General features: G+C 37.9%; 5 protein-coding genes across 8 annotated transcripts; 1 reads left to right on the plus strand and 4 right to left on the minus strand.

The window, feature by feature from the left end:
- Positions 1-279: 279 nt before the first annotated feature.
- On the minus strand, positions 280-2,246 carry LOC107872159 (protein ACCELERATED CELL DEATH 6-like). The gene is made up of 5 exons (XM_047405409.1): positions 2,213-2,246; positions 2,004-2,107; positions 1,544-1,717; positions 1,245-1,427; positions 280-861 (listed from the first exon to the last, which is right to left on the minus strand). The coding sequence occupies exons 1-5, from the start codon at positions 2,244-2,246 to the stop codon at positions 280-282; spliced, it is 1,077 nt and encodes a 358-aa protein (XP_047261365.1).
- On the minus strand, positions 990-10,342 carry LOC124894907 (ankyrin repeat-containing protein At5g02620-like). 4 transcript variants are annotated; one of them, XR_007051425.1, is made up of 5 exons: positions 9,612-10,342; positions 8,100-8,626; positions 5,290-7,802; positions 2,468-2,527; positions 990-1,717 (listed from the first exon to the last, which is right to left on the minus strand). XR_007051425.1 is itself a non-coding variant. In XM_047405403.1 (5 exons), the coding sequence occupies exons 1-4, from the start codon at positions 10,180-10,182 to the stop codon at positions 2,483-2,485; spliced, it is 1,368 nt and encodes a 455-aa protein (XP_047261359.1). In that variant the 5' UTR covers positions 10,183-10,337; the 3' UTR covers positions 990-1,717; positions 2,468-2,482. The 4 variants fall into 4 exon arrangements, 1 of the variants encoding a protein (XP_047261359.1); XR_007051424.1 differs by having other exon boundaries at positions 1,908-2,527; XR_007051426.1 differs by having other exon boundaries at positions 1,908-2,527; positions 7,578-7,802; positions 9,612-10,336.
- Positions 10,343-14,400: 4,058 nt separating this feature from the next.
- On the minus strand, positions 14,401-16,953 carry LOC107872162 (ankyrin repeat-containing protein ITN1). Its single transcript, XM_047405406.1, has 3 exons — positions 16,022-16,953; positions 15,201-15,719; positions 14,401-15,124 (listed from the first exon to the last, which is right to left on the minus strand). Exons 2-3 carry the CDS (start codon positions 15,609-15,611, stop codon positions 14,657-14,659), a joined length of 879 nt encoding a protein of 292 aa, XP_047261362.1. The 5' UTR covers positions 15,612-15,719; positions 16,022-16,953; the 3' UTR covers positions 14,401-14,656.
- LOC124894911 (ankyrin repeat-containing protein YAR1-like) lies at positions 16,014-16,412 on the minus strand. Its single transcript, XM_047405410.1, has one exon. The coding sequence runs from the start codon at positions 16,410-16,412 to the stop codon at positions 16,014-16,016; it is 399 nt and encodes a 132-aa protein (XP_047261366.1).
- Positions 16,954-17,468: 515 nt separating the features above from the next.
- Positions 17,469-19,928, plus strand: LOC124894909 (ankyrin repeat-containing protein ITN1-like). The gene is made up of 2 exons (XM_047405407.1): positions 17,469-18,121; positions 19,269-19,928. The coding sequence occupies exons 1-2, from the start codon at positions 17,827-17,829 to the stop codon at positions 19,277-19,279; spliced, it is 306 nt and encodes a 101-aa protein (XP_047261363.1). The 5' UTR covers positions 17,469-17,826; the 3' UTR covers positions 19,280-19,928.
- The last annotated feature ends 2,168 nt before the right edge of the window (positions 19,929-22,096 follow it).

A 22,096-nucleotide genomic window follows, 5' to 3' on the forward strand; every position in this document is an offset into this window, starting at 1 on the left:
CGAGTAGTTTGGTTTGCAGCGATTATCATTGGCTAAATGTTAACAAACAGTCCGAAGAACTAACATTTATGTAAGGACTGAAATAATCCGCAATTCCTGCTTTTTGTCTGCCTCTTCGAAGCAACACTTATCATATAATAGGTCGTCACTGGCGCAACCTTGAGTTTTCTCATGATTCTCTAGTTGATAATAAATGTGATAAAAGAATATCAGATGCCATATATTTATATCAAATAACGTTCACAAAAATACATTCAATAATCTTACATGAGATTGAATCTAGTATGTCTTAACGATGTGCCTAACAATTGACGGAAGATAGAACAGAGGGAAAGAGATGCAACCTATGACACAGACAGTAACAGCGAGACCAACTGAATGTGCTAAAGTAGCATACATACCAGTTACAAATGCAATGACAACTGCTGACATCGCTAAACGCTGCAAAAGAATTGCTATCTTAAAGCGCACAGTTATAAGTTTTAATCTTTTTGCAGTTGCTGCACTTATCGCAATGTAGAAGTAGTTGAATACAGCACCAGCAGAGCATGTAAATGCAATGCTATCTGAGACAACAAATGCATGGAACACTGTTTCCCTTATTAGAATCACCATCCCTTTATTAGAGCTATTGAGATCGCTCTCAAAACCTCCAGGTAAGGTGAAACCTGCTGCGAAGGTAACGGTAACTAGTAGTGTGGCAACTACTAGATGTATTTGAGTTGCCTCCATAATATCTTTCAGCATGCCTTTCGACTCTGTTTCATCTTCTGGCTTCTGCATTTTCTTCCATTTTATCTCAAAATCACGCCGTCCTAATCGACAATGGCGAAGACGACACCTCTGGAATGGCCGTGCAGCCTATTTTCATCATGTGGTAAGTTTATATATAGTAAAAGAACATGTAACATCAGTAGCTATACATCCTCTACTTCTATCGAATACGAGTATCAAACGTAATATGTAGTATTAAATAAATTTGAAGTTTCATAACCAACATACTATATATACCAATCTTTATGTATTTAGTTGCATATGAGTGAGAATAATTACATGTAGTCGCGAAATTACCAATAGATTGTAGCTAAATTGACCATAGATTTTGAAGTTGAAACTTGAAAATTCGAGTTTTTGATGTTGTGATCTTTGAACATGCCAAATTTCATGTCACAAACAAATATATTTGAAGATACATCTTAAAAATCTACGGCCAAACGCTAGCAAAGTAACATGTATGTACGTACACGCAGTGTTTTCTCTGTGCTAGACAATATGTCAACCGGAGTCTGGTTTTCTTTGTTAAATGACATCTTTGTACTCGCATGTCTTCTTAATTTATCAGGCACACTTATCCAGTCGGAGGCAGCAAGCAAATGGAGAGGAGTGTTGCCATCATTATCTGGCTTGTCGATAAGGTTATGAGATTCCTACGCATTCAACAATAAGAATGTGACTACTCCTGTTTTATAATTCGATATGGCAACATGAAGAGCATTTTGGCCATTGCTGTCAAGCATTTCCAAGCTATCTGGATTGATGTTGCCCAGTCATTTCCATTGCCTGTGTGAGTGTGGGGTAACGATGTCTTCCACCCCAGCATTTTACGAACTACTACTCTCAATCCTTGTTTAACAGCATAATGCAGTGGATTCCAATCCCATTTTGTCAGTTTCCTCGCATAATGATTTGTTCCATTCCCACAGTGATGCCGCACAATCTGGATACATATATGTCGAATATTAAAAACTAAAAAAGAAGTCAGTCCGGTGCGTGAAACATCCTGCAGGTGTATATGAATCGAAAGGAGGATTCAAGCTATATACACTGTTAGTTTCAAGTTTACACTACTTATTCAATTTAATCATGAGCAGAGGTTATTAATCAACTTTAAAACCAAAAATGAGTACCCAATTGTTTCTGAATTATTGCCGCATGCAAAGCCGTTCGGCCACATGGACCGCTGTATGTTGGTCTGTTGCAGTGTTCTAAGATTTCTGACAAACAGTTGCAAGACCAGACTCCGTGGCCAGATAGAGTGGTGTCTCCCCGGCGTTGTTTGCTGGAAACTCGAAATCAGGATCTTGTTCCACCAAGAGTCTGACAGTGTCTACACATCCAGTGGTCACGACCCTGTTTGGAGTAATGTGGCACTTACCACATTCCTCCAGTAGGTAAGCCGTTACCGTAACCCGGAGCTATGGAAATGGGTTACCTTGGTAAGAACGTCCAACATGGACTCTACGCATAAACACAATATATAACAATATTTATACAACTAAGGACAACCGATATTCAAATACAAATCCCACGACCTAATAGTATTAATACAAGAGCTTCTAAATTTGACGAGAGGAATTTACAATCTCAGAATCTAAAATGTCTTAAATAAGCTCGTACATTTGTCTCAAAAGTAAAAGACAAATAAGGATAGAGGAGAAAAAGGGCAACTCGATCTCCAAGAACTCACCCTGTCTCTGAATAGTCAACTCGCACGAACTAGCTCAACAGCGGCAACTAGGACCTGGATCTGCACCAAAAAGGTACAGAAGTGTAGTATGAGTACCAAAACACGGGTACTCAGTAGGCATCATCGGCCGACTGAGCTCAAATATAATGTAAAGAAGATATAAAGTAAGACAATAATCTTAAAGTCAATGGATAAGATTGAACCTAAATCTGCTTCGATACCACTATAACACATCTATACTTCTAAAACAATAACATGACATACTACCTCTATATACTCCATAATCTCCATAACAACTGAGTATCATTTAGAAAACGTAAAGCCGTATACAAAATCGCAAGGCATCTACTTGCCATAATCATCAACAACCATCTTTAGAACATAAACATAAGAACTTACCACGACGTCCCATACCGTCGGGAAGTACACGAAAGGGAGCACTACAAAGAAACTCATCACAGCATCCCATACCACCGGAGAGTACACAAAAGAACACAACCAATAATACCATAAAGCACCACTACTCAATCAATTTACCGTAAACCGCGGGTAGCACAACCCCGCTCGTTTGGCATAAGTTCATTTTGTTTTTGTTTTCATGCACTTTGCTAATTATAAATTAGTACGTCTGTTTTAGCCAACAATAAATAGGCCATGACATGCTTTCTCTTTTCCATTTAACAGAGGGTCTAAGGCCAAAACTCCAGCAAGTCCTATAATGAAAGCTTCCAACTTGACAGAAAACAGAGTTTATCCAGCATATTCTTAAACTCATTCATATAGGAATAACATGAAACCTAACAGAAGTAGAATGCATATAGAAGATTCAAATTACGAATCTGAGATCAAGAAGTAGTAATTTTTGTTCCTGTAGGCATTTCAATTAACTGTCAAACAGAACACTTCAATGCTACCACATTGTTAAATCATGACAAATGACAGTTAAGCATATAATTATGTCAATTACATAAAAGAAATAGCACAACAATCAATTTACACCCCTGCCACAATAGATGTTGACACATGCAGCAATTCACAAGCAGTATAAGACACTGTCATAGCATAAACATGTACTCATTAATTCTATGAGGACTACTTCGCTTGGTAGAAACGCAAAGGACAAGATGAGTCCCTCTTTTATACGCTACTATTTAAATAACGATAGTGCCGAAATCAGCTTTACACCTCAACTAAACCACTAAACAACCTATGATAGTCTACAAGCATGAGAATTGGGTAATCCTGTTCAGTGCTCAGTCAGGCTAGAACAGATGTTGAGTGTTACAGCTTGAATCCCAATCTAGAATAATATTCAGGTTGCTACTCTTATGCCTAAACAACTCAACCAACCCATCTCCATGGGACAAATTTGCAAGATCAATATCTTCTAAATAAAATTATCTATTTAAAAGGTACTTCAAAAGTATTATAATCCAAAATCTTTACAGTTAAAAATATTTAGAATGTTTAACAAAATGGTAACAAAATAAAGAAATGCTTTAAGTCTCGATACAGTTGCGTCATTCCTTTTTAGAGAGAAGGGACTAATAAATTCAAGTGTCCAACAAATCACAAGAAGAAAACCACCAGTCCTCTTAATACAGTGGTTCAAACAGAACCACAAAAGAAAAGGGATGCAATTTAAGTAGTGATTAATAGAAGTACCAGAACATACCATAAGTCTTAACAAATCATACAACAGAATTGCACAGAGTTACTATTATCAGTACCATGCATAACACCAGAAGCTTCATGAGTGCTTACCTCTTCCGGATTCACTGGGCATCATTACACTATCAACGTATTCCTCCGGACTCAAACCGGGCATCATTATAATATCATACTTTTCCTCCGATCTCGAACCGGGCATCATCATAATATCACATATTCCTCCAGACTCGAACCAGGCATCATTATAATATCACATATTCCTCCGGACTCGAATCGCGCATCATCATAATATCACATATTCCTCCGGACTCAAACCGGGCATCATCATAATATCACATATTCCTCCACTTACAACCACATACATCCACATGCATAACCAAACTAATAAGCATACACAAAAGCTCACAATATATATATAGAAGTAGGGACGTCGGATAACGCTTGCCATTATACTTACTAATAAGCTTCACACGTAATATGAGCATCAACAAGGGCATGGGTATTTACCAAACGTGCACAGTAATCACTTAGCAAGGGTATTCAAGTCATGATCACAAGGTAATACGATAATCGAGTGCAACCATCACAACTCCTACACATATGTATGTATCTTGGACAATCACCAAGTATCTAGGTCGTTAAGTATTTACTTAGTTCAAGCTTAAGGTGGGTCAATTCCCACTTCTAAATCCCGAGAATGCCAATGCCAAGCATACTAACACATGTCTAGCTTCTACCCGGGATTAGGCTAAGTCATTCATACCTCACCAAAAGGGCTTACCAATCCTTTTTAGGTCATAGGAAAAGTCTCTTCAAGAATCCTTCCTAGATCAACCCAAAACCAAGGTCAGCTCCTATCAAGGCATTATATAGGTCAATACACCCCTAAGGATAGAAACGTATACCAATTATGTCTACTTAGGACAACTATAATGTTCTCACGCTAGTCATGAGACCACAAATAGGCTAACCAAGGTCCTCGTCTAAGGCTCAAATATCATACCTTACAATTTAATAGTCTATAGCAATCAATAAATCCCAAGTTCACCCATGTAATCAACTATCGTCTAGGTACCCCACCCAATTTCGCAAGATATCAATAGTTATATTACAAACAAGCTCAATCTATACTACGGGTAAGCCTAACCTACCTTGAATCCAAGCAACTCACGAATCAACGAACTTTTTCCTTCCTTTCCGAGAAGCTTTTCCATCCACGATCAATGCTATCAACAATACACTCCAAACATTACAATAAGAATGAAAATACCCTTTATGGCATCATTGTGCCATGGGTTTCAAATGGACACCAAAACCCCAATTGGGTTTCACCCTTGGAAAGGAGTTTCCAAGCTCATAGCCTAATTATCTTTAGGGAGTTAAAACCCTCAAGAAATTTGAGTCAAGCACACAATTTTGGGGATACAATTGACCCACAATGATTTAGGGTTTTGAGTCAAGAAATCATGAAATTAATATCAAATTAGAGAAATTCATACATTGGATTTATAGTAGAAAGGTGAATTACACAAGTTGTTAAGCTTTCAATCAACCCACAAGACCAATTTTTTTGAGTCTCCACTCTCCTAGGGATGCTAGGGTTTTAATAGGGGTGAAGAATGCTCAAAATCTGCCAAAACTCCCTTTTATACGGTTTTAAATGGGCCCGCAAGGTCAAAATTTGTTTTTGACCTTCCGGACTCATTTGGACTCAATTTTTCGCAAACGAACTATGTAACCCCACTAATTTTGACATTCCGGACGTATTGGTGATCTCAGATTTTCCATACGAGGTCATTTAAACCACTTGTGGGTCCCACACTCATATTTTAATTTTGACTTTTTAGACTAATGGGTCGAAATGAGCTTGGGTGCTGTGGGATCTAAACCAAGGGTCTATCCATCCTAGAATCGATATTACATATCTGCTGGCATAGTCGAAATTTGCATCCAAAATTATTTTACTGAATTTTTCGCTGGACGACCATTCAGAATCGACGAAGACTCAAATTGGAAAAGTGGTTCTAAAAACCAAACGAACCGCCAGGTAATCGCACTATCGGTTCTAGCAAGTCATTAATGACTTGGGACGGCTATGGAGGAGCTCTATCAGTGAAAATAAGAAAGAACACGGCAAATGACCTGAAGGGTCATTACAACATCCCCTACTAAGGAACTTGCATCCCCGAAAGTTAAAGATAAGCAAGTACCTGAAGTCTCAAATAGGTGAGGGTACTGGGCTCGCATCTCTCTCTCTAACTTCCAAGTGGCCTCCTCCACTGGGCGGTGCCTCCACTGAACCTTAACGACAGAAATCTCTCTAGTACGCAGTCGCCTCACATCACTAGCCAATACAAGCACGGGCTCCTCCACAAACGTCAACTGATCGTCCAACTGGACCAAGTCCCATCTAAGCACATGAGAAGGATCCGAAATATACTTCCGCAACATAGAGACATGAAAAACCGGATGGACAGCGGAAAAGTCTGGAGGTAGAGCCAACATGTTGTAATGACCCTTCAGGTCATTAGGCGCATGTGACATGTTCGAACCTTGCAACAGACAAAATCAATATACTTAAGTGGAAAAGTATTTTGTCATGGCTTCTCTACTTCTAGCATTTCTTTTTTGAACTGCTTTGAATTGTTTTTCTTTGCGATGAAGGTCTATAAAAATTCGAAAACCTCTCTGCCTTCCAATGTATGGGTAATAGCTATGTATACTCTTTCCTCCTCAAACTCCACATGCGGAGTTTTAACTGCGTATATTGTTGTTGTTGTACCATAGATTATTTAGAGAATGTACATTGGGTCTATAGCATTGTAAAAAATGATCTCCTGCGACAACTTATAATTTGAATAGAAGAAAATAACATGTAATGGACTAAAATACCTTATCATTCATATGTAATTCAAGGCATTGGGTAAAAACTGAAATATGTAGTTGAATTATATATCTGCAAGCAATAAGTACAAGTAGTAGCTAGCTATTCATGTCTCACTAGACTCCTATCTATATAAATAAGAACCAAGAAGTACAATAAAATAGTGAGGCAACCTATGAAACAGACAGTAACAGCTAGACCAAGTGAATGTGATAAAGTAGCAAACATACCCGTTGCGAATGCAATTACAACTGCTAACATTGAAATGCACAGACAATAACCGGCGAGATTAAAAATCTTAATTACAATTTTTTTACGTTGAGGAAATCTGCTATGACCTGCCATGATGAAATAGATAAATATAGCAAAAGCTGAGAATGTGAAGGCAATGGCATCGGAAACAACAAATGCACGAAATGCTGTTTTCCTTATCAGAATCGCCATCCCTTGATTATGGCTATCAAGGTCGCTCTCAAAACCCCCTGGCAATGTGATACCAGCGGCAAAAGTGACTGTCATAATCAAAGTGGCCACAACAATATGGATTTGAGCTACCTTCATAGTACTTTCGATTACTGTTTGATCTGCCTTTTTAGCTTTATCGTGATCATCTTCCCTCGATCTCATTTTGACTCTTGTTCCCATTTCATCATTCAGTTGCATTTTGACTCCTGTTCCCGTTTCACCATTCGGATTGGCAATGTACTCGTACTTCCGCTTTACCTCAAAGTCACGTTTTCCAAATCGGCCAGTGCTAGACAAATCCTCCATCAATTTCTCCTATTTTCATCAATAGTACAGTTTATATTGAGTCTGTCGAAAAATTTAACACAGGAACTTGTTTAACTGAGAACTAATCTGTTCATAGTTTAGGAGACAATGATATCATGTAAAATTAATTCAGGCGAAGGTAGAGCAAGAAATAGAATTAAAGTTTCACTTGATGTTTCAACACCACATATCGTTCCCACAAATCGTTCTTTTGCTTGATATCATCCTTGAACTAGTATATCAATATTTCACCAGCATATACTCAAGCACAACCAGTATTTGAAAAACAAATATGCGGCTGCTTACCTTCTTTGTTGTCACCTTGCATGACAATGCTATATCAAGTGGAGTCTGGTTTTCTTTGTTAAATGACATCTTCTTTGCCCTAGGATGGTTTATTAATTCAGGCACATGGTTACCAGAGGCAGCAAGCAAATGGAGAGGAGTGTTGCCGTTACTATCTGGCTCATCAACAAGGCTGTCGCACTTATCAGAGCCTAATAAGATGCGGACTACCTTGTCTTGATTTTTCAATACGGCAATATGAAGAGCATTTTGATTGTTGCTGTTAAGCGTATCGCAACAATCAGGGCAGTGATTTAATAGCTTCTTTATCATGTTTACGTCACCTTCACAGGCTGCAATGTGAATTGCTGTCGTCCAGTCATTTTCACTGCCTGCCGGAAGGTACACTAAGGATTTTTTCCACCCCAGCATATCAGAAACTACGTCTTTCAGTCCTAATTTGACAGCATAGTGCAGTGAATTCCAACCCCATAAGTCAGGTTCCTCGCATAAAGGCTTATTCCATTGCCAAAGTGATCTAATGCAATCTGGATGTGTCAACACGATAAATGCATAAATAATGGGTTAGATATTCTTGCAAATATAGTTGCACAACAGACATTACGAAATCATCAACAAAAATTGCAGATAAATATTTTTTAGAGCAGTCACATAGCTATAATCCGAGTGATACATAATTTTATTTCACGCATTTATACCATTTTAAATGGTAAAGATATCAGATGCAGCTCCTCTTTAGAGAGCCTTTAATTTCATCCAGTTTCTCGAGTACCATTTGAATCTAATGGAAAAATTAGCTATCTCACAATCAACAATCCCCTCTTCTCCTCTTCCACGAGTGAAACAACTTCCATTACCAGTAAAATGGATATCAAATTTAGGATGCTGCAAAAACCAGTTCATTGGAAAAGACAAGTGCTGTCACCTGTATCGCTGTTAGAAAATCCACAAATGCAACATACCGAGTGTATTCCCACATAGTGGGGTCTGGGGAGGGTAAAATATACGCAGCCCATACCACTACCTTCGAAGAAGTAGAGAGGCTGTTTAGAAAAAATTTTTAGTCAAAGAATATAAAGTTGCACAGAGATACTGAAATGACATGGCTCAACCCACCCCTCCGCTAAGTCTTCTTCTTTTCCCTTCTATTTTTTCTTACGGCAGAATATCTATTCAGGTGGGACAAAAACTGTTTGACATTAAATAACCACATGACGATTGATTTTGGTTGGCTAGTTTAGAAAGTCACGGGAGCAGGCCAAAATTTCTTTGTTCACATCATTCTCTACACCTTGGCGAAATAGTCTTTTGGAGAGGAGAAGAGGGATTGGGATAGTTGTCTGAGATTAACTAGGAAGAAAATTAGTCCATTGGATTATAAGTTGATGCGGCTAATAGAGGATCCTGTTGAGACTATCGAAATGATTAATCCAAACTTATGTAGGCGATGTTAATTATGGGAAAATCAACTGAGGTTAGATATTGATACTGAAAATAATAAAAATTTTGTACCTTTATGTTCCTGAATTACTGCTGCATGCAGCGGCGTTCTATTAGATGGACCTGCAGCATAAGTTGGATTATTGCAGGATTCCAAGATGTTAATCAAAGCATCATGAAAACCAGATTCAGCCGCCAGATACAGTGGCGTCTCTTGTGCATGATTAGGTGGAAATTCGAATTCAGAATCTTCTTTCACTAAGAGCTTAACCACATCTAGATGTTGGCTCCGCACGGCCTTGTGCAGGGCTGTATCTCCACTAGCATCTGTTATCCTTGTGAGTTTATCACTAGTATTATGATCTTCGACACATGCAAGTAGCACACGGACAACTTCAGTATGCCCTTCGTTAGCTGCTATGTGAAGAGCGGTTTCATTTTTCTTGTTTTGACAGCATAACATTGCCGGAGAAATCTTAAGGACTTCTGCCGCGAAATGGGAGTGGCCGTAGAGGGCTGCGACATGAAGGACCGTGTTACCCTTTGGAGTGACTTGGTATCCATATTCTTCATCCCTTATCAAATGATAATAGACATCTCTGATATTTCCTCTCATCACAGCACTGAACAAGATTGGATCCATTCCTTTTGATAATCCTGTGTGTCCTTTGCTTTATCTGAGTGAAACATTATTATATAGGAAAAACTAATTAGATTCTTAATGAATCTCAAAGAAGAAAGGGATCTGGTGCTTTCCTTGATCACAGGAAAGGGATTTTGATGTTTTCATATTTTTGCTTTCATGTCAAAAACTGAAAGAATATAATGAATATGAACAGTTTTGAGAACTTATTAAACCTCCCAAGACAAAAGTAATACTTGGATCTCGTAAAATTCACTTCATCTTGTGATTCCTTTCTCATAAAAAAAAACAAGCAGAGTAGTCGATTACTTAAGAAACAAACAAAACATGACAACAGAACAAAGAAAATCTTGTCACCAACTCAAATGAGAAAAACTTAACGAAATAATAATGGCGATATTACCTATAGGCAGCTGCAAAATACTCGAATTTACAAGTTAAGAAAGGAACCAAAAAAAGAAAAAAGAGAAAAACAAGAGAATATCATCATAGGTTGCTTCTTAAGCACCAAAATGAATGTCATTTCTCCAAAAGAAAAGATTGCAGTGTAAAGCATCGTAGCTATGCGTAGGATCCGGGGAAGAGGGACAGATCACATGGATCTATTGTACGCAACCTTACCTTGCAGTTCTGCCAGATGATGTTTCCAAGGCTTGAACCCGTGACCTCCTAGTCACATGACAACAACATTACCAGTTTCTCCAAGGTCACAGAAAGCTATGCGTAGGGTTGAGGGAAGAGAGCTAGACCACAAGGGTCTATTGCACCGGGCTGCCCTTCTATCATTTTCAATTAGTTAGTCTTGTTTCTGTTGGAAAAAGGAGTCACGACAAGAAGATCTTAAATAGTAAAAAGATGATTTTATTCATGTTTAAACATTCTTTACAAATTCCTTTCTTTTGATCAAAGCAAACAATAAGTACCTTTATTTTGATCAAAGGCAATATCAGTAATGGTGATTTTGTACTTGCTGAATATCTGAAAAGGGATGAAGAAAATGCGTACCAAGTCATTCCAACGGGAAACACAATCTTACACGTGGTCCCCCATTTTGGCTGCTCCCATTTCGTGGCAGAAGTCCTTAAGATTAGTCCAGCATTGTTATTCCATGAGAACAAGAACAATGAGACTGCACTTCACATAGCCTTAAGTAGACACTAAATGAGCCACTAACAATATGAAAGGAACAACCTTAAATCTCGAAAATGAGAATCATTTCGCTCCTCCACGATTTGCAGTCCCAAACATCACGATAATCAAATTCACACATTTATAATTTATGATGACTTATCTCGATTATGTTCTTAGTAAAGAGGCAGCATATTGTCAAATTTCTTCATTATTAAGCTAACCACCTGGTCGTGAGTCTTTCACATGGGATGTTTTCCATTTACATTCTCGACTCTTACAAAACAATTAGAAATTAGACAGATGAAAGTAGCTTAACCGCCTTATCCATAATTGAAACTATATCCATGTCACATTGAAAATGCGTATGTCAAAAACCCATGCAACAGTGTCATACCAGGGTTTCGATCTAGTGGTAAGACCGGACTTGTGAATTAGGCGTACGTGAGATGTTTGTGTAGGGTCCAACCCCATAAATGAAGTCTTGAAAACTTACCATGGGCAAAATTTTTTTCAAAGAAAGTTGGCTGCAAATTGGTAAAATAGATTTGGTAGTTGGTTATTTAGTGTGTTCACTATGAACACTTTGAATCTTCTTCATTTGGTGAGGTCATGGATGAAATAGAGAGTGTGAGCGCGATATTGTAGTGAGGTAGAAAAATCAAGAGAGAGATTTATTTTGAGTGTGTAGTAATCACTTTGAGTATTGTACTTGTGACTACGGTGTAAAATTCCTTACTATAGAGATATCAGTTGCTCCTCTTGGCCCGTTGGTTTTTCCTTCATTGGATTTCTACATAAAAATTTTGGTGTCATTATCGCTCTTATTGTTCTTGTTGATTAACCGTATTACTGTTGTCATAAATATTTCTTGTTATTACCTCAATATTATTATCTTGGCGGGGTTTATTCCCAACAGTTTGAACCCTGCAACAGGCAAAATCATTATACTTAAGTGGAAAAGTATTTTTCCATGGCTTCTAACATTTCCTTTTTGAACTGCTTTGAATTGTTTTTCCTTGCGCTGGTGTAAGACCCCGCAAAATCTTACATTTATAATCAGCTATTGTAGCTCCTAAAACCTCTTTAGAAGGGCCAACACTTAGAAATATTTTAGCTAGGTGTTCAACACTTAGTCTCATTTTAAGCCTCTGAACTTCGGGGATTTATTTGACGACCTTCCTGACATCCGTTTTTCGATTTTCAAGTTGCGTCGCAATGGGGCAAGTCAATAGTACATTCCGGGTGAGTTTGGGAATTTTTGGAATCCGTTTAGGGAACGATTGGATTTCGAAACAGTAGCATCATGAGATTAGCATGCAATGCATGCTCCATCTCGCAGGTCCTAGCATGCGATAGAGCATGCGACACACGCTCCACCACACGTTGCCAAATTTTTCCAGCTTTCAGCTCAGCGTATTTGAGGGTAAATTGGACTTTTTCCCCACCCTATATATATTAAAAACACGGGATTTAACCTATTATAAACCAAATTACTCCCATATTCTCAAAAATCCTCTCAAGAACACCTTAAGGCGTTCAATTGGGGATTCAAGTTCAAGAAATTCAACCGTCAAACTTTGTGAAAACAACAACAAAGGTATGCGTAGTGTTCATCCATGAATTCCTTTCATCCATGAATTCCAAAAATCCTCTAATAAATTATATACTATGATATTTATGTTTGTGAATTGATTTTGCTCAAGTTGTTAGGGTTGTACGATATCCATGATTGAATCTTTATCTTGTTTTCATGAAACCATGTTAGTATAGGATTGAATTCCATGCAATGCAGTTAAATTGTGGAATCATATTGTATTTAATTGATGATCATACCTATGCCCTAGTTTGTGCATGCAAGGTGTTTGATAAAATTCTTATAGGACTAGAAACTAGGCAATATAGCTAAATTGTGACCCAAGCTATGAATGTATGGTACCTTATGTTTAAATAAATTCCATGATATTGTTGTGAAATGCAATTTTTTGATGGAATACCCATGATATTAGAATGATGAAATTATGACATGATTATGTGCATTCCAAGCTATATACAAGATTGTGTGCACTATGTACTTCATGAAATCCCCAACTCATTTTATTATGAATAGTTGATATGGGTCATGTATTCAAGAAAGTCAAGTCTTGTCAGTTTCCTTCTATCGAGTCCTGGGGGTACTTGTACCCAAAAAATATAGTTGTGTGCCTAGAGCTAGTGCCATGTTTTTACGATACCCTTAGTCAAGACCTGATCCATAGAACTCAGTCAGTCATGTGACCCAGGAAAGATTAGTAATTCAGTAATCTCAGTACTATTCCATTAGTCAACGGAACTTAGTTAAATCAGTACAGTTCAGTTCAGTAAATCCATGTTCAGTGTCTATTTAGATGAGAGTAGGAGTTAGCACCGAGCGAATCCAAGGATGGAAACACACACTTTCAGATGAGGGTGTGATTCCTAAAAGCAATCCTTGCGTTCCATAACTATGTAGCCAGTATAGGTTGAGACATCAACACTGTCAGATGAAGGTTGATGAGGTGGATAAACACTGTCAGATGAGGTCCCATACCCAACCCAGATGTCATGTTTTTATCAGTTTTATTACAGTATTGAACCTTATGGCCTATCAGCCTTTATTTCTGCATTTATATATGTATATCATGCAGTGTATAGGTACAGATATCCGTCATGGGTTAGCTTGTGGTCCTTCGGGGTCATGGGCACCATGTAGCATTCTGGGTACCAGATTCGGGGCATTACAGCTAGCCTCTGAAGGTCTACCAAAATTCAGAAACCTTTCTCTGCCTCCAAATGTAGAGGTAAGATTTGTGTATACTTTATCCTTCCCATACTCCATTTGTGGAATTTCACTAGCTATATTGTTGTTGTTGTACTATGAATTATTTAGTGAATGTATATCGGGTCTATAGCATTGTCGGTGACGAAATAAAGATCTCCTGTAAAAACTTATTATTTGAATAGATGAAAATGATCTTACATAGATGTTATATCACGTGATAAGAATGTTAGCTAAAATAATATGTAATGGACTAAAAACCAAATCTGTCATATGTAATTCAAGGTATTGGATAAAAACTGAAATACGTAGTTGAATTATACATTTGCAAGCAATAAGTACAAGTAGTAGCTAGCATTCTTGTCGCTCGGTTATATTCATCATCTTACTCTCATCTATATATCTAATAATATAGATAACAGCCAAGAAGTACAATAAAATAGAGTGGCAACCTATTAAACAGACAGTAACGGCAAGACCAAGGGAATGTGATAAGGTAGCAAGCATACCCGTTGCAAATGCAATTACAACTGCAAACATTGACAAGCACTAAAAAATACCTACGAGATCATAAAGTTTATTTACAATTTCCAAATGTGGTGGTCTACTTTCATCTGCCATGAGGAAGTAGATGAATATGGCAATAGCTGAGCATGTGAAGGCAATGCCATCGGAAACAATAAATGCACGAAATGTTGTTTTCCTTATTAGAATTTCCATCCCTTGATCGCCATCGGAGTCGCTCTCAAAACCTCCAGATAATGTGATACCAACGGTGAAAGCGACTGTCATTCTCAAAGTGGCCACAACAATATGGATTTGAGCTACTTTCATAATACTTTTGACTTTTGTTTGATCTGCCTTTTTAGCTTTATCTTTATCATCTTCCCTCAGTTGCATTTTGACTCCTGTTTCCATTTCATCATTTGGATTATGCATGTACTCGTACTTCCGCTTTACCTCAAAGTCACGTTTTCCAAGTCGTCCAATGCTACAAAAATCCTCCATCAATTTCTCCTATTTTCATCAATGGTGCAGTTTATATTGAGTCGGTAGCAATCGATATTTGAAAAACAAATGTGCGACTGATTACCTTCTTTGTTGTCTCTTTGTATGACAATGCTATATCAAGTGGAGTCTGGTTTTGTTTGTTAAATGACATCTTCTTTGCTCTAGGATTATTTATTAGTTTAGGCACATGGTTACCAGAGGCAGCAAGCAGATGAAGAGGAGTGTTGCCATGACTATCTGGCTCATCAACAAGGCTGTCACACTTACCAGAGTCTAATAAGAAGCAGACTACCTTGTCTTGATTGTTCAATACGGAAACATGTAGAGCGTTTTGATTGTTTCTGTTAAGCATATCGCGACAATCAGGGCAGTGATTTAATAGCTCAATGATCATGTTTACATCACCTTCACTGGCTGCAATGTGAATTGCTGTCGTCCAGTCATTTTCACTGCCTGCTGGAAGGTACACTAAGGATATTTTCCACCCCAGCATATCAGAAACTACGTCTTCCAATCCTAATTTGACAGCATAGTGCAATGAATTCCAACCCCATAAGTCAGGTTCCTCACATAAAGGCTTGCCAGAGTGATCTAATGAAATCTGGATGTGTCAACACGATAAATGCATAAATAAGGGGTTAGTTCTTTTTGCAAATATAGTTGCACAACAGACATTAAGAAACCATCAACAGAAATTGCAGATAAATGTTTTTTAGAGCGGATCTCAACTTGACTTATTACAAATGATCTGAATGCTATTTAAGTTGATTATAAGTTGATGCGGCTAATGAGAGGATCCTATTGAGACTATCGATATGATAATCCAAATTTAGGTGGACGATGTTAATTATGGGAAAGTCAACTGAGGTTAGATATTGATACTGCAAAACAAAAATTATGTACCTTTATGTTTCTGAATTACTGCTGCATGCAGAGGCGTTCTATTTGATCGATGTGCAGCGTAAGTTGGTTTCTTGAAGGATTTCAAGATGATAATCAAAGCATCATGAAAACCAGATTCATCCGCCAGATAGAGTGGTGTCTCCTGCACATGGTTAGGTGGAAATTCAAATTCAGGATCTTCTTTCACCAAGAGCTTAACCACATCTAGATGTTGGCTCCGCATGACCTTGTGCAGGGCTGTATCTCCACTATCATCCGTCATCCTCGTGAGTTTCTCCTTAGTATTATGATCTTTGACACATGCAAGTAGCACACGTACTACTTCAGTGTGCCACTCGTTAGCTGCTATGTGAAGAGCGGTTTCATTTTTCTTGTTTTGACAGCATAACATTGCCGGAGTAATCTTAAGGACTTCTGCCGCAAAATGGGAGTGGCCATAGAGGGCTGCGACATGGAGGACCGTGTTGCCCTTTGGAGTGACTTAGTAGCCTTTTTCTTCATCCCTTTTCAAATGATCACCAATTAGAAAATTGGCATCTCCGATATTGCCTCTCATCGCAGCATTATACAGGGTCGGATCCATTCCTTTTGATTTGGAGTTTTATCCAAGATCTCCCAATGAGAATCCTGTGAGTCCTTTGCTTTCTCTGATGAAACATTATTATATAGGAAAAACTAATTAGATTCTTTATGAATTTCAAAGAAGAAAGGGATCTGGTGCTTGCCTTGATCACAAGAAAGGGATTTTGATGTTTCTGTATTTTCGCTTTCATGTCAAAACTGAAAGAATATCATGAACATAAAAAATAATACTTGGATTTCTTAAGATTCACTTCATCTTATGATTCTTTTTTCATAAAAACAACCAAGTAGAGTAGTCGATTACTTAAGAAATGAACAAAACATGACTACAGAACAAAGAAAATCTTGTAGCCAACTCAAATGAGCAAAACTTAACAAAATAATTATGGTGATATTATCTATAGGAAGCTGTGACATACTCGAATTTACAAGTTAAGAAAGGAACCAAAAAAAGAAAAAAGAGAAAAACAAGAGAATATTATCATAGGTTGCTTCTTAAGCACCAAAGTGAATGTCATTTCACCAAAAGAAAAGATTGCAGTGTAAAGCATTGTAGGTTGCTGTACGTTGCCTTATCCTGCATTTCTGCAAGAGTCTGCATTATGAAGCATTGAATTTGTAATACGATAAAAAACTTGATTTTCCAAATTTATTTGAACCGCGTGAAAATATTTTTCTTGTTCTATCATTTTCAATTACATAGCCTTGTTTGTGTTGGAAAAAAGAGTCATAAGAAGATATTAAACAGTAAAAAACTGTCTTTATTCATGTTGTTTTTCTTTATTAATTCCTTTCTTATGATCAAAGCAAACAATAAATACCTTTCTTTTGATCAAAGGCGAAGATCTGTGTATTCAGAATATTTCTAAATAATGTTTCATCTAGAGAAAGCAAAGAACTCACAAGATTATAATATCGGAGATTTTGGATAAATCCGCAAACCAAATAAAAGAAACAAAAATGGATCCAACCTTGTATCTGAAATATCAGTAATGGTGATTTTTCACTTGCTGAATATCTGAAAAGGGATGAATATCCAACCTTGTGTCACTCCAACAGGCAATCTTACACGTGGCAGCCCATTATGGCCACTCACCTTTTGTGGAAGAAGTCGTTAAGATTAGTCCGGCGTTGTTATGCCATCGGAACAAGAAGAATGAAACTGCGCATCACGTAGCAGCTAATGAAGGTCACATCGAAGCGTAGTCCATTCGCTACTTAGTATGGAGGAGTATTATAACGAGACGCTCATGAGGATGACAGCTGAGAATGGAGATACAGCGCTGCACATGGCCGCGCGAAGCCGACATCAAGATGTAGCCAGAATCTTGGTGAAAGAAGATCCTGAATTCGAATGTCCATCCAACAAGGCTTGGGAGATACCACTGTATCTGGCAGCTGAGTCTGGTCTTCGTGAAGCTTTGAGTGAAATCTTGGACTCATGCAAGCAACCAACTTCTTCTGTAGGTCCATTAAATCGAACACCTCTGCATGCAAAAGTAATTCAGGAACACACAGGTATGTACATATTTTCTTGCCGTTACTCTCACTGTATTAACATCTCTTTTCGATTCTTGTTATTATCTATTGTTTCTTGTACTTCGACTATTGTATACTATTGTTCTGTTTTGGACTGTTTTGAGCTGAGAGTCTTTCAAAAACAGTCTCTCTGCCTCTGAAATAGTGGTAAGGTCTGTGTACACTCTACCCCGACCCACTTAGTGAGAGTACACTTGGTATATTGTTGGTGTCTCTGTATCAACATCTAGCTACACTTTGATTTTCCCATAACATTATTGTCTACATAAATTCAGAGTAATTATTTCACATAATCTCGGTAGGATCTTTGTAACATACTCCAGTCAAATGCATGCAATATAAAATTAACATTCACATCACTTGTTTCATGGGACCTCTCTAAAGTCTAAACACAGTCGATTTGATCAAGTTTTTTGGGGAGTCAGAAGTGCTTATTTTAGAGAGTTGTGGTGTTTGTCTCTCTAAGTACTTATAGAACCATGACCAAAGACTATTTTCTGCTCTAATGTTGCATTTAACCAAACACACTGTCCATAGGTTGGAGCTGCATGTTAGAAGAGTTTGTTAGTGTACGGTATTACTTTGTGGGTGTCTTATTTCTATTATTCCATCTTGTTTCATGTTTTATTACAACTTTGTTTACTGTCCTTTGTCTTGAGCCGGGGGTCTATCGGAAACAACCTCTCTACTACTTTGGCGGTAGTGGTATGGACTGCGTACATTTTACCCTCTTCAGACCCCACTATGTGGGAATACACTGGGTTTGTTGTTGGAGTTTTCAAAATAAGTAGATTTTGAAAGCTTTGACAAAACAAGCTATTATTCTAGTTTACTAGTAACTTTGACACATGCATCCAGATTGCGCGAGATTGCTAATGCAATGGAATAGATAGTTGTGTGAGGAACCTGACGTGGGGGGTTGGAATTCTCTGCACTTTGCTTCTCTTTTTTGATTGAAAGTAGTAGTTTCCGATATGCTGGTGTGGAAAAGATCCTTAGCCTACCTTCCAGCAGGCAGTGAAAACGACTGGACAACAGAAATTCACATTGAAGCCGGTGCAGGTAAGATAGACGTTTTACATGAGCTATTAAATCACTGACCTGATTGCTGGGAAATGCTCGACAGAAATGGCCTAAATGCTATTCACGAAGCCATATTCTGCAGTCAAACAAATGTGGTCAGTTACTGAAGTCCAGAAAGTGGGATAAGCTTATCGAGGATCCAGACAACGATGGCAACACTCCTCTCCATTTGCTTGCTTCCTCTGATTTTTGGGGCTATGTGCCATTGGAATTAAAATATCATCCCTGAGCAAAGAAGATGTCATATAACAAGGAAAACAAGACTCCTTTTGATGTAGCAGTGTCTTGCAGAGAGTAGACGGCAGACAAGGATAGAATCGCGCCCAGCTTATTTAACGATTTCTTTATTTCCATTGCTCAGTTGGGAGGACGTTCACCCAAGCTGAACCATATGGATCCTCGTCCAATGTCCTATAAGGATTTGGGTTATTTGTGGTATCTCAGTAAAGTTGGAGCTAGGTCGCTGCTCGTGGCAATGTCAGCAGTTGTAATTGCATTTGCAACTGGTATGTATGCTACTTTAGCACATTGTCTCGCTGTTAATGTCTATTCCATCGGTTGCACCTCTTTCATTATGTACGTGTGGGCAGCGCTGAGGCCATTATGCTAGATACGTGTAGCAAAAAGGTAATGTATACGTTCAAAAAGTATTTTTGACATGTATACTTTGTGTAATTTTCTTTATACTTAATATAAATTCATTGGTTGCACCTCTTTCCTTGTGTACAAAACTTCTGTTAGGTTCCTTGAACTGAAATCGCTATATATATATTAGTAATATGTGCAAAAAAGACTAGTGAAATTCATGAACATGAGCGGAGACAATGATTTCAAGTGTTAGTAATTGAATTCCTAAAGATTACAAATACGAGTCTAGAACATTGAAGTGGGATGACCGGTGAAGGATCCAACAGACATGTTGTGAACACGGATAACCCAGAGGCTAGCCAGACTGTTGTGCCCGAGGCTAAACCACGAAGAGGCCCAAAAATTACATAGACCAATTAAAATTACTAGAGGTTCACATCACTAATTAAAATTATGTGATTGTCCCAATTAAGTTAACTAAACAACTGAATATATTTCGAGATGTTCTTAGGACAAGCTCCAATAATTGTAAAAAAACAAGTGAGTCCTAAAACATTCTTTTGCCAAGCCTTACAAACCTCAAAATGACTAGTTAATCATTCTCTGTTGCATACATTTTGGTCGATTAATGTTTATGCTTCTTGGATTTTTCATTCAATGCCATGACGGGTGATCTTCCTCACAGATTCAAGGCACTGACTAGTATGAACAAAATGTAAGAGAAAATAAATCAGTTCTTACTAATTTTTTTTAATTAAATATGACATGGAACTCTAGTAAGATAACACATGGCAAAGCTACTTTAGAAAAACTACCATTAACAAGCACTGTCATGTATGAACCTGTTTTTTAACGCCAATAGCATAAACGAGCCAAACTTTTAACGGATGGTATAAATGAGCCATTTCTGATAGTTCGATGGCATATTTGAGCCTTTTCTCTTTGTTTTAATTAATGATGTGGGCCTCTAGTAATACGACACGTGGCAAGCTATTTTTGAAAAACCATCGTTAACAAGTAATGGCATGAATGTACCTATTTTGTAATAGTGATGGCATAAACGAGCCAACTTTTAACCGATGACATAAATGAGCTATTAAGGCATGAGGAGTTTTGATGATAGACATGTGAATGAAACGTGTTGTAGAAGCTGGTCCATTCAGGTGAAATAGTCTAGCTGGTATAGGAGTTTGGATAATATGATTCTGCGTTCAAGACAAGCATAGATAACATTGATCACATCAGAAGCTGAGTCAAACAAGAAGTCTTGAAGAAGTCAAGTTGATCAAGGAGTTTAGTAAGAAGAGGATTTGTAACATCCCAAATTTTCGAACTAGAAATCGAACCGTTGTTGTAACACCCCCATAAGAAACCCTCCATATGTTATCATCTAGTAGCATGCTTATAGAGTTGAAAACTTGAAAATTTTTCTTAGTGTCAAAGAGGCTTAGTCTCACTTTTAACTCTCAATCTTTGGGAATTTTATTTTCAGTCCTCCCGACCTATGATTTTAGATTTTCTTGTTACGTTACGATGGGGCAAGGTCGTAGTACATCTCGGATGAGTTTCACAATTTTTAGACTAGCCTAAGGGCATATTTGGTGTTCCATTCCAGTAGCTCCGCGCGATAAGGGGGCGCTTCCCAGGCTACTCCACCGCTCTAAGGCAGGCGCCGCCTGGGCTATCTCACCGTTCTAAGGCGGGCGACGCCTGGGGTACTCCGATGCTCTAGGAATGGCGCCGCCTGAGATATCGTGCTCAGCCTATTTTCAGCATCCTTGTCCATTTCATTAAGGGTATTTTGGGTATTTTTCAATCCTCCAATCCTCTTAAACACGGGATTACAACCCCAAAACATCCCATTACTCATATTTCTCTCAATTTTCTTTAAGAACACTCCCTAGGGTTTCAAACAAGATTCCCAAATAAATCAAGATTCAACCGTGGGTTTTCAAAACAAATTGGAGATTTGGAATCCCCAAGCCGTGGGCATCAAGAAACATCCATTATTTTTCGAAATAGAGGCACGTGGGGTTCATCCTAAAAAAAAATACATGGGCTTAAAATCCATAAGAGCATGACTTTAAGATTTTTATGCATGAATTTCAAAGGATTTTTGAAATCTCTGTTCTAGATTACATATTTCAAATGTTTTAATGTTCTAATTGTTTTAACCTTATGGTCTTATCCCCTGAATGGATTTACATGTATATGTATGGAATTTGAGATTTAAGATTGTTTGAGAGCATAAATTATGAAATCTCTCTCTGGTATTGGATTAAA

Source organism: Capsicum annuum, unplaced genomic scaffold (genome assembly GCF_002878395.1).
Source record: "Capsicum annuum cultivar UCD-10X-F1 unplaced genomic scaffold, UCD10Xv1.1 ctg78262, whole genome shotgun sequence".
NCBI lineage: Eukaryota > Viridiplantae > Streptophyta > Magnoliopsida > Solanales > Solanaceae > Capsicum > Capsicum annuum.